The following is a 12,492-nucleotide window of genomic DNA, read 5'->3' on the forward strand; positions in this document are numbered from 1 at the left end:
TTATAAAGCACTTTATGTAATGCTGTACTGTACAATTATACTGTGGGCAAACACTACATAATTGTACAAAACCATGCACAGAATGTAGGTGGCCCTGGGAGCTTACAATCTAATGAAGTGAAGCTTACACTTGCACACACGTACACACGTGACAATTTAGTGTGATCATAGGGAGAAAATAGAATCTCCATTCAGAAAGCATGAGCCTGATTAATTACAGATCGTAACTGTGATCGCAATAGTGATTACGCATGCAGTCTCACTGCGATAGTATGCTAATCCTCTGCGATCGCTATGCCGTCACAGCGCAAAATAAGGACGCCCCCTTTACCTTACACACATCTGTTTTACATAGAAAGACTGCAAGACCATCGGTAACATCGGTAACATCGCAGCCTCACACACACTGGTACAGGCTCTGACCTTACTCTGGAATTCCTAACCTCAGCGCACGCTATGAGGCCTCAGGCTGTGTATGGCACCACAGTGCCTAATTTATGCACGCCCCTGCAATGGTGTTCAAACGCACTCGCACGCCTGAGTTTCCCCAACCACCCCCAAACGGTACTTCCTGTCACTCTGCGATGGGTCTACGCAGTCTCTGTGATCGCGGTGGCTGTATCGTGCACGCATCGGCCGATGGCGTGCTTAATCCCAGTTGCGATCCTTGCTGAATCAGGCCCCATAGTCGTAAAATCTGTCACATTGGTTCCTTACTGGTCTATTGCTATAAAGGGAACACATTTCCGAGGAGTTTACAATTGGAGAGATTGCCCCAAGGAGCTAACAATCTAGTAGTATCACAAAAAGTCACTTTATAAGGGGCCTACACCAGAGCAGAGTGAGCAGCTCTAAGTACAATGCAATCAGGTGATATAACGGGAGACCTTGTTCAAAAGAGCTTACAATCTAGCGGTGTTATAGGAGAATCTTGCAATTTGGTTGTATGAGCGAAACCCCAACCTCCGCAATCTTCCAAAATATTTATATCAATGGAAAAGAGCTGACAATTTAGCAGTACGATGGGAGATTGTGCCCCAAGGAAGTTTATAACCTAATGGCGCAACGATCAATGGATTTATCTTACACCCTGTCCCCAGGAGCTTACACTCTGGAGTAGTAGCAGTGCATCCTGCCATGTACTTGTATATTAAGGCTATGCATAGGGTGCAGTTGGCTCTGTAATAAGATACTATGCCGTAGAACTGACACTCATTGTCGTGTCTGCCCCTTACACTTTGTCCACAGGAGCTTACACTCATAGCTGGAATATTAGAAGTATATACTGCCATGATCTTGTGTATAAAGGCTGATGTATAAGATATAGGTACTGTCCCACAGAGCTGACACTCACTGTCATCGTGGCTGCCCCTTACACATTGTCCCCTAGAGCTTACTCTCACAGCTGGAGTACTAGAAGTGCATCCTCCCATCATGTACTTGTACATTAAGGCTGATGAGGTACTGTCCCACAGAGCTGACACTCATTGTTGTGGCTACCAGTGTGAATGGCAGGCACAGATCTATGATTCAGCACCTTGGACAGAGCCCCAGAATACTGCGCGACCTCCAGCTCCTGTACCAGCACGGAGACTCTACCTAAAGTCCGCTCCAGCAGGCAAAGGGTTACTGTGTCCTAGGAGTCCGCTCCAGCAGACAGTAAGGCTTACTGTGTCTTAGGAGTCCGCTCCAGCAAGCAGAGGGTTACTGTGTTTTAGGAGTCCGCTCCAGCAAGCAGAGGGTTAAACCGTGCATCCCCCCTCCCCCTGGCAATCCCGAATAGCCCTGCACCTTGAAATGCATCCCCCACCCCACTCCCCAGATACCCCCGTGTCCTGGGATCCTTTGTGTTGCCCCGTACCCCCCCCCCTTCCTATCACACACACCTTGCCCCCTCATCCAAACTCTGATCTCCCCTCCCCCAGTCTGAGAGCTTCAGCACCAAGGAGAGCAGCAGAACAATGGCCAAGGCAGGGAGCGTCTGCAAAGTGTCAGCTCCCACAGCAGGAGCAGAGCAGGTGTGACATGCCCCCCCTCTCTCCCAGCCCGGGGGTGTAACAACAGTCCCCATCCCATGCATACAGCCTGCTCTTCTGCAAATTACCCTCCCCCCTCCCCAGATTTTTCAGGGGGCAAGCTGCTCCCCCCACCTCCTCATTCAGTTATCTCTGACAGACGATCCCAGTGCTCCAGTAAAAGCCAAACACTGGTCCCAGGGAGCCATCTGCCCTATATCTGCCTCTCTGTGTCCAGCCTAAAGAGTGCAATGATTGTGTAGCTTTGCTGCCGGCCCCTTGTAGTAGGCGACTGCCCTGGTGTGGGGTCTCCTGAGGGTGGTATCCAATGAGTGACCACAGTGCACCCTAGATGCATTCTTAAGTCTACTCCCCCCCCCCCCCCCCTAAACACACACAGTCAAACACACACTATAAAAAGATGGGTGCTGTACGTCTGCGGGAGGGAGAGGCTCTTTCTCCCCGGCCCCTCACTCTGACATCATCCCTTGTCAGGCTGGGGCGGGCACTGGGCACGCAGGGTGGGGGCAAATTTGTTGGGAAAAGAAAAGATTTTGAATCAGACCTCAAGATTCACTACAGGGAGAAGCAGCAGCTGATTCCAGAGGAGGGGGGAGAGGTCCTGATCCATCACTCTCCAAAATACACAGTGAGAGGATTCAACTCCCCACCCCCAGGGACTAGAAGCACCTGCCCCTGTCCTGGGCACTTCTCTGGCTGGCCTGGCACTGACCTACTACCCAGAGTGGCTACTGGCAGAGGGAGACCACCCCTCCAGACCCTGCAGGACAGGCTGAGCCAGGCTCCCTGCACCAGGGGGAGATCCACAGTTGGCTAGTGGCATCCTTGGGCATTTTTTTTTGGGCTCAAGTGCCTTCTGCAACCCCCTCCCTTCTACCCACCTCGCCCCAATGAAGGAACCAGATGCCATCAAACTTTTCATTGGGCAGATACCCCGGAACCTGGAGGAGAAGGACCTGAAGCCCATCTTTGAACAGTTTGGGAAAATCTATGAACTTACAGTCATCAAAGACAAATTTACTGGGGTCCACAAAGGTAAGACACATGGGGGGATGGGGGGTGTTTCTGGGGTTCCACAATGCAAGTGCCCATCTCACAGCTCAACTGGACCATGAGCAGATAATGTGCTTTGTGTCCTCTTCCCAGCCACCATGTCCCTCAGAAGCCCTGATAAAGATACATATATATATATATATATATATATATATATATATATATATATATATAGTTATACACACACACATACGTGTGGTGTGTGTGCATGTGTATATATATATATATATATATATATATATATACACACATTTTCCAGGAAGGTCAGCAGGATGGGTGGAGACGTGGGAAGGTGGAAGAGGTAGCAGGTGCCCTCCAAGGTGAAGCAGCAATTGTCAGAGGGCGAGAGGGTGGAAAATAGGGATTGTAACAAAGAGAAGAGGGACAATTCCCAGATGTGGCAGGCAGGAGACATGGTGGAAGGGAAGTGAGACAAAGGCTGGGAGAGGAGGAACAATGGGGCTGGATGACATTGAGGAGATGTGAGCTGACTTATATAAAATGCCCATTGCTCCTGGTGTTAGCTGGGCGGTGGGGGAGGGTGATGTGTGATATTTGAGGAAGATGGTGTGACAGATGGCAGGGGGGGGGGGGAGATCAAGGAACACTTTAATGAAGCTACACTGGTTAAGCTTAGCTGGGGAGGGAGGTGGATGTATTGGGGACACTGTCTGCTTACAAGGGCAGCAGGGGCCTAAATCTCAGCCAGAACCTGTCAGCGCCCCTCTTTCTGCCACAGTAACGCATCCCCAAACTTCCACCCCTGATAGTCTTCTCCCTCCAGGAAAGCGCCTGTAGTATATGTCACTTCACAGCATCCTCCTCACTGCTTCCCCTGTAAGACAGTGTCTCCATATACGATAATGGATTGTAAGCTTTGTGGGCGAGAGCATTATAGTATACAGTGTGAGATTCTTGGATCAAGGCTTTGCATCGTATCACTAGATTGCAAGCCCTCTTGAGACCAGACAATTGCATCCTGAAATCAGGGCTTCTGTTTCGCCACTAGATTGTAAGCTCCTTGGTCCAGGGTTTTTTTCAGCTGTCTGTCATTTATAGTCTCCCCCACCCTGGCTGTATATTGCCTTAATAGGATGTAATAATGTACAGTGCTGCGTACACCCCTGGGCTGCTATAAACTATTAAACATTGTCTTTAAAATAAGCCAGGGCTCTGAAACATAACCACAGGGCTCCGTGGACATGGTTTGGGGGGCGTGGGACTGTTCAGATGCTGTGGAACAACAAGTTTCAGCATGCCCTGCCATCCTATTGGATCTCATAGCTGGGGGAGCTGCTGTCAACTTAATCCTGCAACAATCTCCGGATCCTGAGGGCTAATGAGGACGGTCCAGGCTCCAGGAATAGGTTCCTGTGGTTTTATCATTAACCCCTTGGCTGCTGGAGAGCAGTTGAGTGGCCGGCCTGGAGCCAGCTGGCAGGAGAGGGGTTACATGACTTTAATTAAAGCTGGGAATTGAAAGGTGATCTGGTGTCTGGCGGGTATGTGGGACATTCACACCTCTCAGGAGGATCTTCCCTGCCAGGTATGGTGGGCATATATCCCACACTGGTATCACGCCTACCTTCTAGGAGAGGGGTGGATAATGAGCGGGCCCACCCTTGCCCAAGGATCTAGCTGGCATCAGGCAAGATGACACCAAGATCGTGAACCCACTATCCTGTGGGACATGTGACGTGTGTGTGTGTAACCTACCCTAATCTCTAAGCCTGTTATAACTCCTTTCCTGGGAGTACCTTCCATTCAGCTAAGTGTTGCCATGACAGTGTTGGCCATACACGGTGTGTCGTTGTGTCAGTTGTTGGATGTCTTTGTGTAGAAGATGAGATGACTCACCAGACACTACCTGCCGGATAACATAGACCGAGGGGGACGTGAATAATTTAGCAATAATAAGTGTTAGTTCAGTAACAGGTTTACAGTGTACATTCACTCTGCAAGAAATCTGTGTGCACAAGGTGTTAGGAAATGTCGGGGTTTTTCTTAGATGCATGTCTGTAGATATTGGGTTACGTATCTGTAAGTAGGCATCTGATGTTATTTTTGGGTATGGGGTGGGGGGCATTTTAAATCAACGGTCGAACGCCTATACTTAATGCATCTATATTTATACAGATAGCATATGCTGGAAATTGGGGCATTGGGGTGCAGTGGCATTAGTGATGGCATGAGAGGGTGGAGAGATGAGGCACTGGCAGAATCTATATTAGTGGGGGAAATATTTGAGGGGTGTCCTGCAATCTAGACTATAATCAGGTCCATATTACATTGTTTGGGCCCAGTTTCAAGTTACCTGTGAAGTGCTGGGGTGAGGGGACCACTAATATCATGCAAGGGGATCTAGTAAGCGGTATAAAATTCAGCGTCGGTCCCCCTGAAGAACAGACTGACAGACTTATTCTGACCATCTCCTAACATTACAATTTGATCACGCAGTTTAATGGCTTTATGTAATTGCTGAAGATGTGACTGGGGGCGATGACCTGGCCCCTGCAGATGGCAGGTAGTACATTGGGGATCATTACGTAGATGACATACTGACAGCGGCTGTAGGTACTGTAGTGCATTGTGACTGTCCTGATTTCCCTGCCTGTAAGGCAATCGCTTGGTGTTCCCACAATCTGGTGTAAATAATTGGATAGAGAAATATGTGTGTGCGTCTCGGTTGTACATTGCTGTCATTACAAATGTCACTTCTCATTCTCGCACAGTCCTAGATCCAGTCCCGGATGTGATTGTACAGGGAGCACAGTCCTAGATCCAGTCCTGGATGTGATTGTACAGAGAGCACAGTCCTAGATCCAGTCCTGGATGTGATCCTGCTCTATGTCCTGTCCTAGATCCAGTCCTGGATGTGATTGTACAGAGAGCACAGTCCTAGATCCAGTCCTGGATGTGATTGTACTGGGAGCACAGTCCTAGATCCAGTCCTGGATGTGATTGTACTGGGAGCACAGTCCTAGATCCAGTCCTGGATGTGATTGTACAGAGAGCACGGTCCTAGATACAGTCCTGGATGTGACTGTACAGAGAGCACAGTCCTAGATCCAGTCCTGGATGTGATTGTACAGAGAGCACGGTCCTAGATACAGTCCTGGATGTGATTGTACAGAGAGCACAGTCCTAGATCCAGTCCTAGATGTGATCCTGCTCTCTGTACTATCCTAGATACAGTCCTGGATGTGATTGTACAGAGAGCACGGTCCTAGATACAGTCCTGGATGTGACTGTACAGAGAGCACAGTCCTAGATCCAGTCCTGGATGTGATCCTGCTCTCTGTACTATCCTAGATACAGTCCTGGATGTGATTGTACAGAGAGCACGGTCCTAGATACAGTCCTGGATGTGACTGTACAGAGAGCACGGTCCTCACCATACAGATGGATCAGGACTTGTGTAAGTAGATTTTATTATTGTAGTGATGTGATAGTACAGTCCTAGATACAGTCCTGGATGTGATAGTACAGAGAGCACAGTCCTGGATGTGATAGTACAGAGAGCACAGACCTAGATAAGGTCCTGGATGTGAGAGTACAGTCCTAGATACAGTTCTCGATGTGATTGTACAGACAGCACAGTCCTAGATACATTCCTGGATGTGATCCTGCTCTATGTACGGTCCTAGATACAGCCCTGGATGTGATTGTACAGAGAGAACAGTCCTGGATGTGATAGTACAGTCCTAGATACAGTCCTGGATGTGATTGTACAGAGAGAACAGTCCTGGATGTGATAGTACAAAGAGCTCAGTCCTAGATCCAGTCCTGGATGTGACTGTACAGAGAGCACAGTCCTAGATCCAGTCCTGGATGTGATCCTGCTCTATGTACTGTCCTAGATACAGTCCTGGATGTGATTGTACAGAGAGCTCAGTCCTCACCATACAGATGGATCAGGACTTATGTAAGTAGATTTTTATTATTGTAGTGATGTGATAGTACAGTCCTAGATACAGTCCTGGATGTGATAGCACAGAGAGCACAGTCCTAGATACAGACCTGGATGTGATAGTACAGAGAGTACAGTCCTGGATGTGATCCTGCTCTCTGTACTGTCCTAGATACAGTCCTGGATGTGATTGTACAGAGAGCACGGTCCTAGATACAGTCCTGGATGTGATTGGACAGAGATCACAGTCCTAGATACAGTCCTGGATGTGATTGGACAGAGAGCACAGTCCTAGATAGAATCCTGGATGTGACTGTACAGAGAGCACAGTCCTAGATACAATCCAGTATGTAATTGTACAGAGACAGTCCTGGATATGATAGTACAGAGAGCACAATCCTAGATACAGTCCTGGATGTGAATGGACAGAGAGCACAGTCCTAGATAGAGTCCTGGATGTGATTGTACAGAGAGCACGGTTCTAGTTACAGTCGTGCATGTGATTGTACAGACAGCACAGTCATGGATGTGATAGTACAGTCCTAGATACAGTCCTGGATGTGATAGTACAGACAGCACAGTCCTGTTTGTGATTGTACAGAGACAGTCCTGGATGTGATCCTGTTCTCTGTACTCACCTAGATACAGTCCTGGATGTGATTATACAGAGACCACAGTCCTAGAAACAGTCCTGGATGTAATTGTATAGAGAACACAGTCCTAGATACAGTCCTAGATGTGATTGTACAGACAGCACAGTCCTGGGTGTGATAGTACAGTCGTAGATACAGTCCTGGATGTGATAGTACAGAGAGCACAGTCCTGGATGTGATAGTACAGAGAGTACAGTCCTAGATACAGTCCTGGATGTGATAGTACAGAGAGCACAGTCCTAGATACAGTCCTGGATGTGATTGTACAGAGAGCACAGATGTAGATACAGTCCTGGATGTGATTGTACATAGAACACGGTCCTGGATGTGATAGTACAATCCTAGATACAGTCCTGGATGTGATTGTACAGAGACAGTCTTGGATGTGATAGTACAGAGAGCACAGTCCTAGATACAACTCTGGATGTGATTGTACAGAGAGCACAATCCTAGATACAGTCCTGGATGTGATTGTACAGAGAGCACAATCCTAGATACAGTTCGGATGTGATTGTACAGAGAGCACGGTCCTAGATACAGTCCTGGATGTGATAGTACAGAGAGCACGGTCCTAGATACAGTCCTGGATGTGATAGTACAGAGAGCACGGTCCTAGATACAGTCCTGGATGTGAATGTACAGACAGCACGGTCCTAGATACAGTCCTGGATGTGATTGCACAGAGAGCACGGTCCTAGATACAGTCCTGGATGTGATTGTACAGAGAGCACGGTCCTATATAAAGTCCTGGATGTGATTGTACAGAGAGCACGGTTCTAGATATAGTCCTGGATATGATTGTACAGGTAGCACAGTCCTAGATCCAGTCCTGGATGTGATTGTACAGAGAGCACGGTCCTATATAAAGTCCTGGATGTGATTGTACAGAGAGCACGGTTCTAGATATAGTCCTGGATATGATTGTACAGGTAGCACAGTCCTAGATCCAGTCCTGGATGTGATAGTACAGAGAGCACGGTCCTAGATACAGTCCTGGATGTGAATGTACAGACAGCACGGTCCTAGATACAGTCCTGGATGTGATTGCACAGAGAGCACGGTCCTAGATACAGTCCTGGATGTGATTGTACAGAGAGCACGGTCCTATATAAAGTCCTGGATGTGATTGTACAGAGAGCACGGTTCTAGATATAGTCCTGGATATGATTGTACAGAGAGCACAGTCCTAGATCCAGTCTTGGATGTGATTGTACAGAGAGCACAGTCCTAGATCCAGTCCTGGATGTGACTGTACAGAGAGCACAGTCCTAGATACATTCCTGAATGTGATCCTGCTCTATGTACTGTCCTAGATACAGTCCTGGATGTGAGAGTACAGAGAGCACAGTCCTAGATCCAGTCCTGGATGTGACTGTACAGAGAGCACAGTCCTAGATACAATTCTGGACGTGATTGTACAGAGGGCCTGATTCAGAGCCGCTCGTAAGCGGCCGCTCGTTCGCTCCGAGCGATGTTCGCACAACTGCGTATGCATATGGGTTGTAATACGCATGCGCGAACCAGTCATTGCGGTCGGAGATTGTGTGCTCGCAAAATAGCGAATGCCTGCTAATTTGATTGACAGGATGAGGCGTTTGTGGGTGGTAACAGGGGAAGGTGCTTGAAAACGGGGAGTGGTGATCCGAACCCAGGCGTGCCAAACGGTCAAAACGGGCATTTTAAGGGTGTGCATAATTAACAAAGCGGTAGGAAAATCCTACCACAACGAGCAGTTCAAACGCCTTTCGATGTACTCGATTAATCTAATAAATAGCGGAGAGGACGTAGGATGCGAGCGGCCAGGGGGCGTTTTTTTAAAAATAGCGAGCGCATGTTTCCTTCGCTCGTTCAGACATAAAGGCGTCAACAGACCGCAAAGAGCGAGCGCTCTATTTAAATATCCGGCCATTTTTTCTGAATGAGCGAGCGCAAATAGCGTCCGGCTCTGAATCAGGCCCAGAGAGCACAATCCTAGATACAGTCCTGGATGTGATTGTACAGGGAGCACAGTCCTAGATCCAGTCCTGGATGTGATTGTACTGAGAGCACAGTCCTAGATATAGTCCTGGATGTAATTTGTACAGAAAGCACAGTCCTAGATACATTCCTGGATGAGATCCTGCTCTGTGTACAGTCCTAGATACAGTCCAGGATGTGACTGTACAGAGAGCAGAGTCCTAGATACAATCCTGGAAGTGATTGGAGAGAGAGCACAGTCCTAGATCCAGTCCTGGATGTGATTGTACAGAGAGCACAGTCCTGGATGTGGTAGTACAGAGAGCACAGTCCTAGATAAAGTCCTGGATCTGAGAGTACAGTCCTAGATACAGTTCTCAGTGTGATTGTACAGAGAACACAGTCCTAGATACAATTCTGGACGTGATTGCACAGGGAGCACAGTCCTAGATCCAGTCCTGGATGTGATTGTACAGAGAGCACAGTCCTAGATCCAGTCCTGGATGTGATTGTACAGAGAGCACGGTCCTAGATACAATTCTGGATGTGATTGTACAGAGAGCACGGTTCTAGATATAGTCCTGGATATGATTGTACAGGGAGCACAGTCCTAGATCCAGTCCTGGATGTGATTGTACAGAGAGCACAGTCCTAGATCCAGTCCTGGATGTGATTGTACAGAGAGCACAGTTCTAGATCCAGTCCTGGATGTGATTGTACAGAGAGCACAGTCCTAGATACATTCCTGGATGTGATTGTACAGAGAGCACAGTCCTAGATCCAGTCCTGGATGTGATTGTACAGTTAGCACAGTCCTGGATACAGTCCTGGATGTGGTAGTACAGAGAGCACAGTCCTAGATAAAGTCCTGGATGTGAGAGTACAGGGAGCACAGTCCTAGATCCAGTCCTGGATGTGATTGTACTGAGAGCACAGTCCTAGATCCAGTCCTGGATGTAATTGTACAGAGAGCACAGTCCTAGATACAATTCTGGATGTGATCCTGCTCTGTGTACAGTCCTAGATACAGTCCAGGATGTGACTGTACAGAGAGCAGAGTCCTAGATACAATCCTGGAAGTGATTGGACAGAGAGCACAGTTTTTAGATCCAGTCCTGGATGTGATTGTACAGAGAGCACAGTCCTAGATCCAGTCCTGGATGTGATTGTACAGTTAGCACAGTCCTAGATACATTCCTGGATGTGATCCTGCTCTATGTACTGTCCTAGATACAGTCCTGGATGTGATTGTCCAGAAAGCACAGTCCTGGTAGTGGTAGTACAGAGAGCACACCCTAGATAAAGTCCTGGATGTGAGAGTACAGTCTTAGATACAGTTCTCAATGTGATTGCACAGACAGCACAGTCCTAGATACAATTCTGGACGTGACTGTACAGGTAGCACAGTCCTAGATCCAGTCCTGGATGTGACTGTACAGAGAGCACAGTCCTAGATCCAGTCCTGGATGAGATTTTACAGAGAGCACAGTCCTGGATGTGATTGTACAGAGAGCACGGTCCTAGATACAATTCTGGATGTGATTGTACAGAGAGCAAAGTCCTAGATACATTCCTGGATGTGATCCTGCTCTATGTACATTCTTAGATACAGTCCTGGATATGACTGTACAGAAAGCAGAGTCCTAGATACAATCCTGTATGTAATTGTACAGAGACAGTCCTGGATGTGATAGTACAGAGAGCACAGTCCTAGATACAGTCCTGGAAGTGATTCAACAGAGAGCACAGTCCTAGATACAGTCCTGGAAGTGATTGGACAGAGAGCACAGTCCTAGATACAGTCCTGGATGTGATTGGACAGAGAGCACGGTCCTAGATACAGTCCTGAATTTGATTGTACAGAGAGCACGGTTCTAGTTACAGTCCTGGATGTGATTGTACAGTCCTGGATGTGATAGTACAGAGAGCACAGTCCTAGATACAGTCCTGGATGTGATAGTACAGAGATCACAGTCCTAGATACACTCCTGGATGTAACTGTACAGAGAGACAATTGTAGTTTCAGGAACAGCAAATATCACTGTGAGAGTTGGGGGCATTGTATGTCACTGTGAGAGTTGGGGGCATTGTATGTCACTGTGAGAGCTGGGGGCATTGTATGTCACTGTGAGAGTTGGGGGCATTGTATGTCACTGTGAGAGTTGGGGGCATTGTATATCACTGTGAGAGTTGGGGGCATTGTATATCACTGTGAGAGTTGGAGGCATTGTATATCACTGTGAGAGTTGGGGGCATTGTATATCACTGTGAGAGTTGGAGGCATTGTATGTCACTGTGAGAGTTGGGGGCATTGTATATCGTTAGGGGTTGCAGTAGCCTCATAGATCCCAGGCCACAATACATACATAGAGAATGGCTTAATGCCGTGAGGTCTATTGTACATAGGGAATGTAGTTACGAGACTGGCGGGCGCGAGGCCATCTCAACACCGATATCCGAATTCCAATACTGACGCCGATGTTAATCCCGATGCTGAAGGACGCCAGCCCGAACGAGGTAAGTATGGGGCGCCCTTAGCGTTAGCCGTGGGGGGGGTGGTTAGGTTTAGGGGGCGTAGTGGGGTTAGGTTTTTTTTTGGGTGGGAGGATAGGGTTAGGCATCCCTAGGGGGGAGGATTGGAATTAGCCCCCCCCAGGAGGGTTAGGTTTAAGGTGCGGTAAGGGGGGATTTGGCTTAGGCACCGCCGGGGGGAGGTTAGGGTTAGGCACTAGGGGGGGAGGATAGGCACCACTGAGCGAGGGCTAGAGTTAGGGGGGGGAGAGAGGTAGGGATAGGGTACTTGCACTGTCGGGATCTTCTCACTTCGGGCTGTCGGCATCGGGATATGAACCGGCGGCTATTCAGCCGCCAGGACTTCATACCC

The 12,492-nt window shown here is 48.2% G+C and overlaps 1 protein-coding gene across 1 annotated transcript in view; it reads left to right on the forward strand.

Annotated features, from left to right (window-relative positions):
* Nucleotides 1–2,569: 2,569 nt before the first annotated feature.
* LOC148454362 (CUGBP Elav-like family member 3-A) overlaps nt 2,570–12,492 on the forward strand; it is a 109,209-nt gene continuing 99,286 nt past the window's right edge. The window contains exon 1 of the mRNA XM_088460978.1: nt 2,570–3,071. Within this exon, the coding sequence (XP_088317104.1) occupies nt 2,927–3,071 (145 nt within the window). The 5' untranslated portion in view covers nt 2,570–2,926. The remainder of the gene's footprint in view (nt 3,072–12,492) is intronic.

The sequence above is a fragment of the Taudactylus pleione genome, unplaced genomic scaffold, assembly GCF_031769625.1.
Source record: "Taudactylus pleione unplaced genomic scaffold, aTauple2 ptg000997l, whole genome shotgun sequence".
NCBI lineage: Eukaryota > Metazoa > Chordata > Amphibia > Anura > Myobatrachidae > Taudactylus > Taudactylus pleione.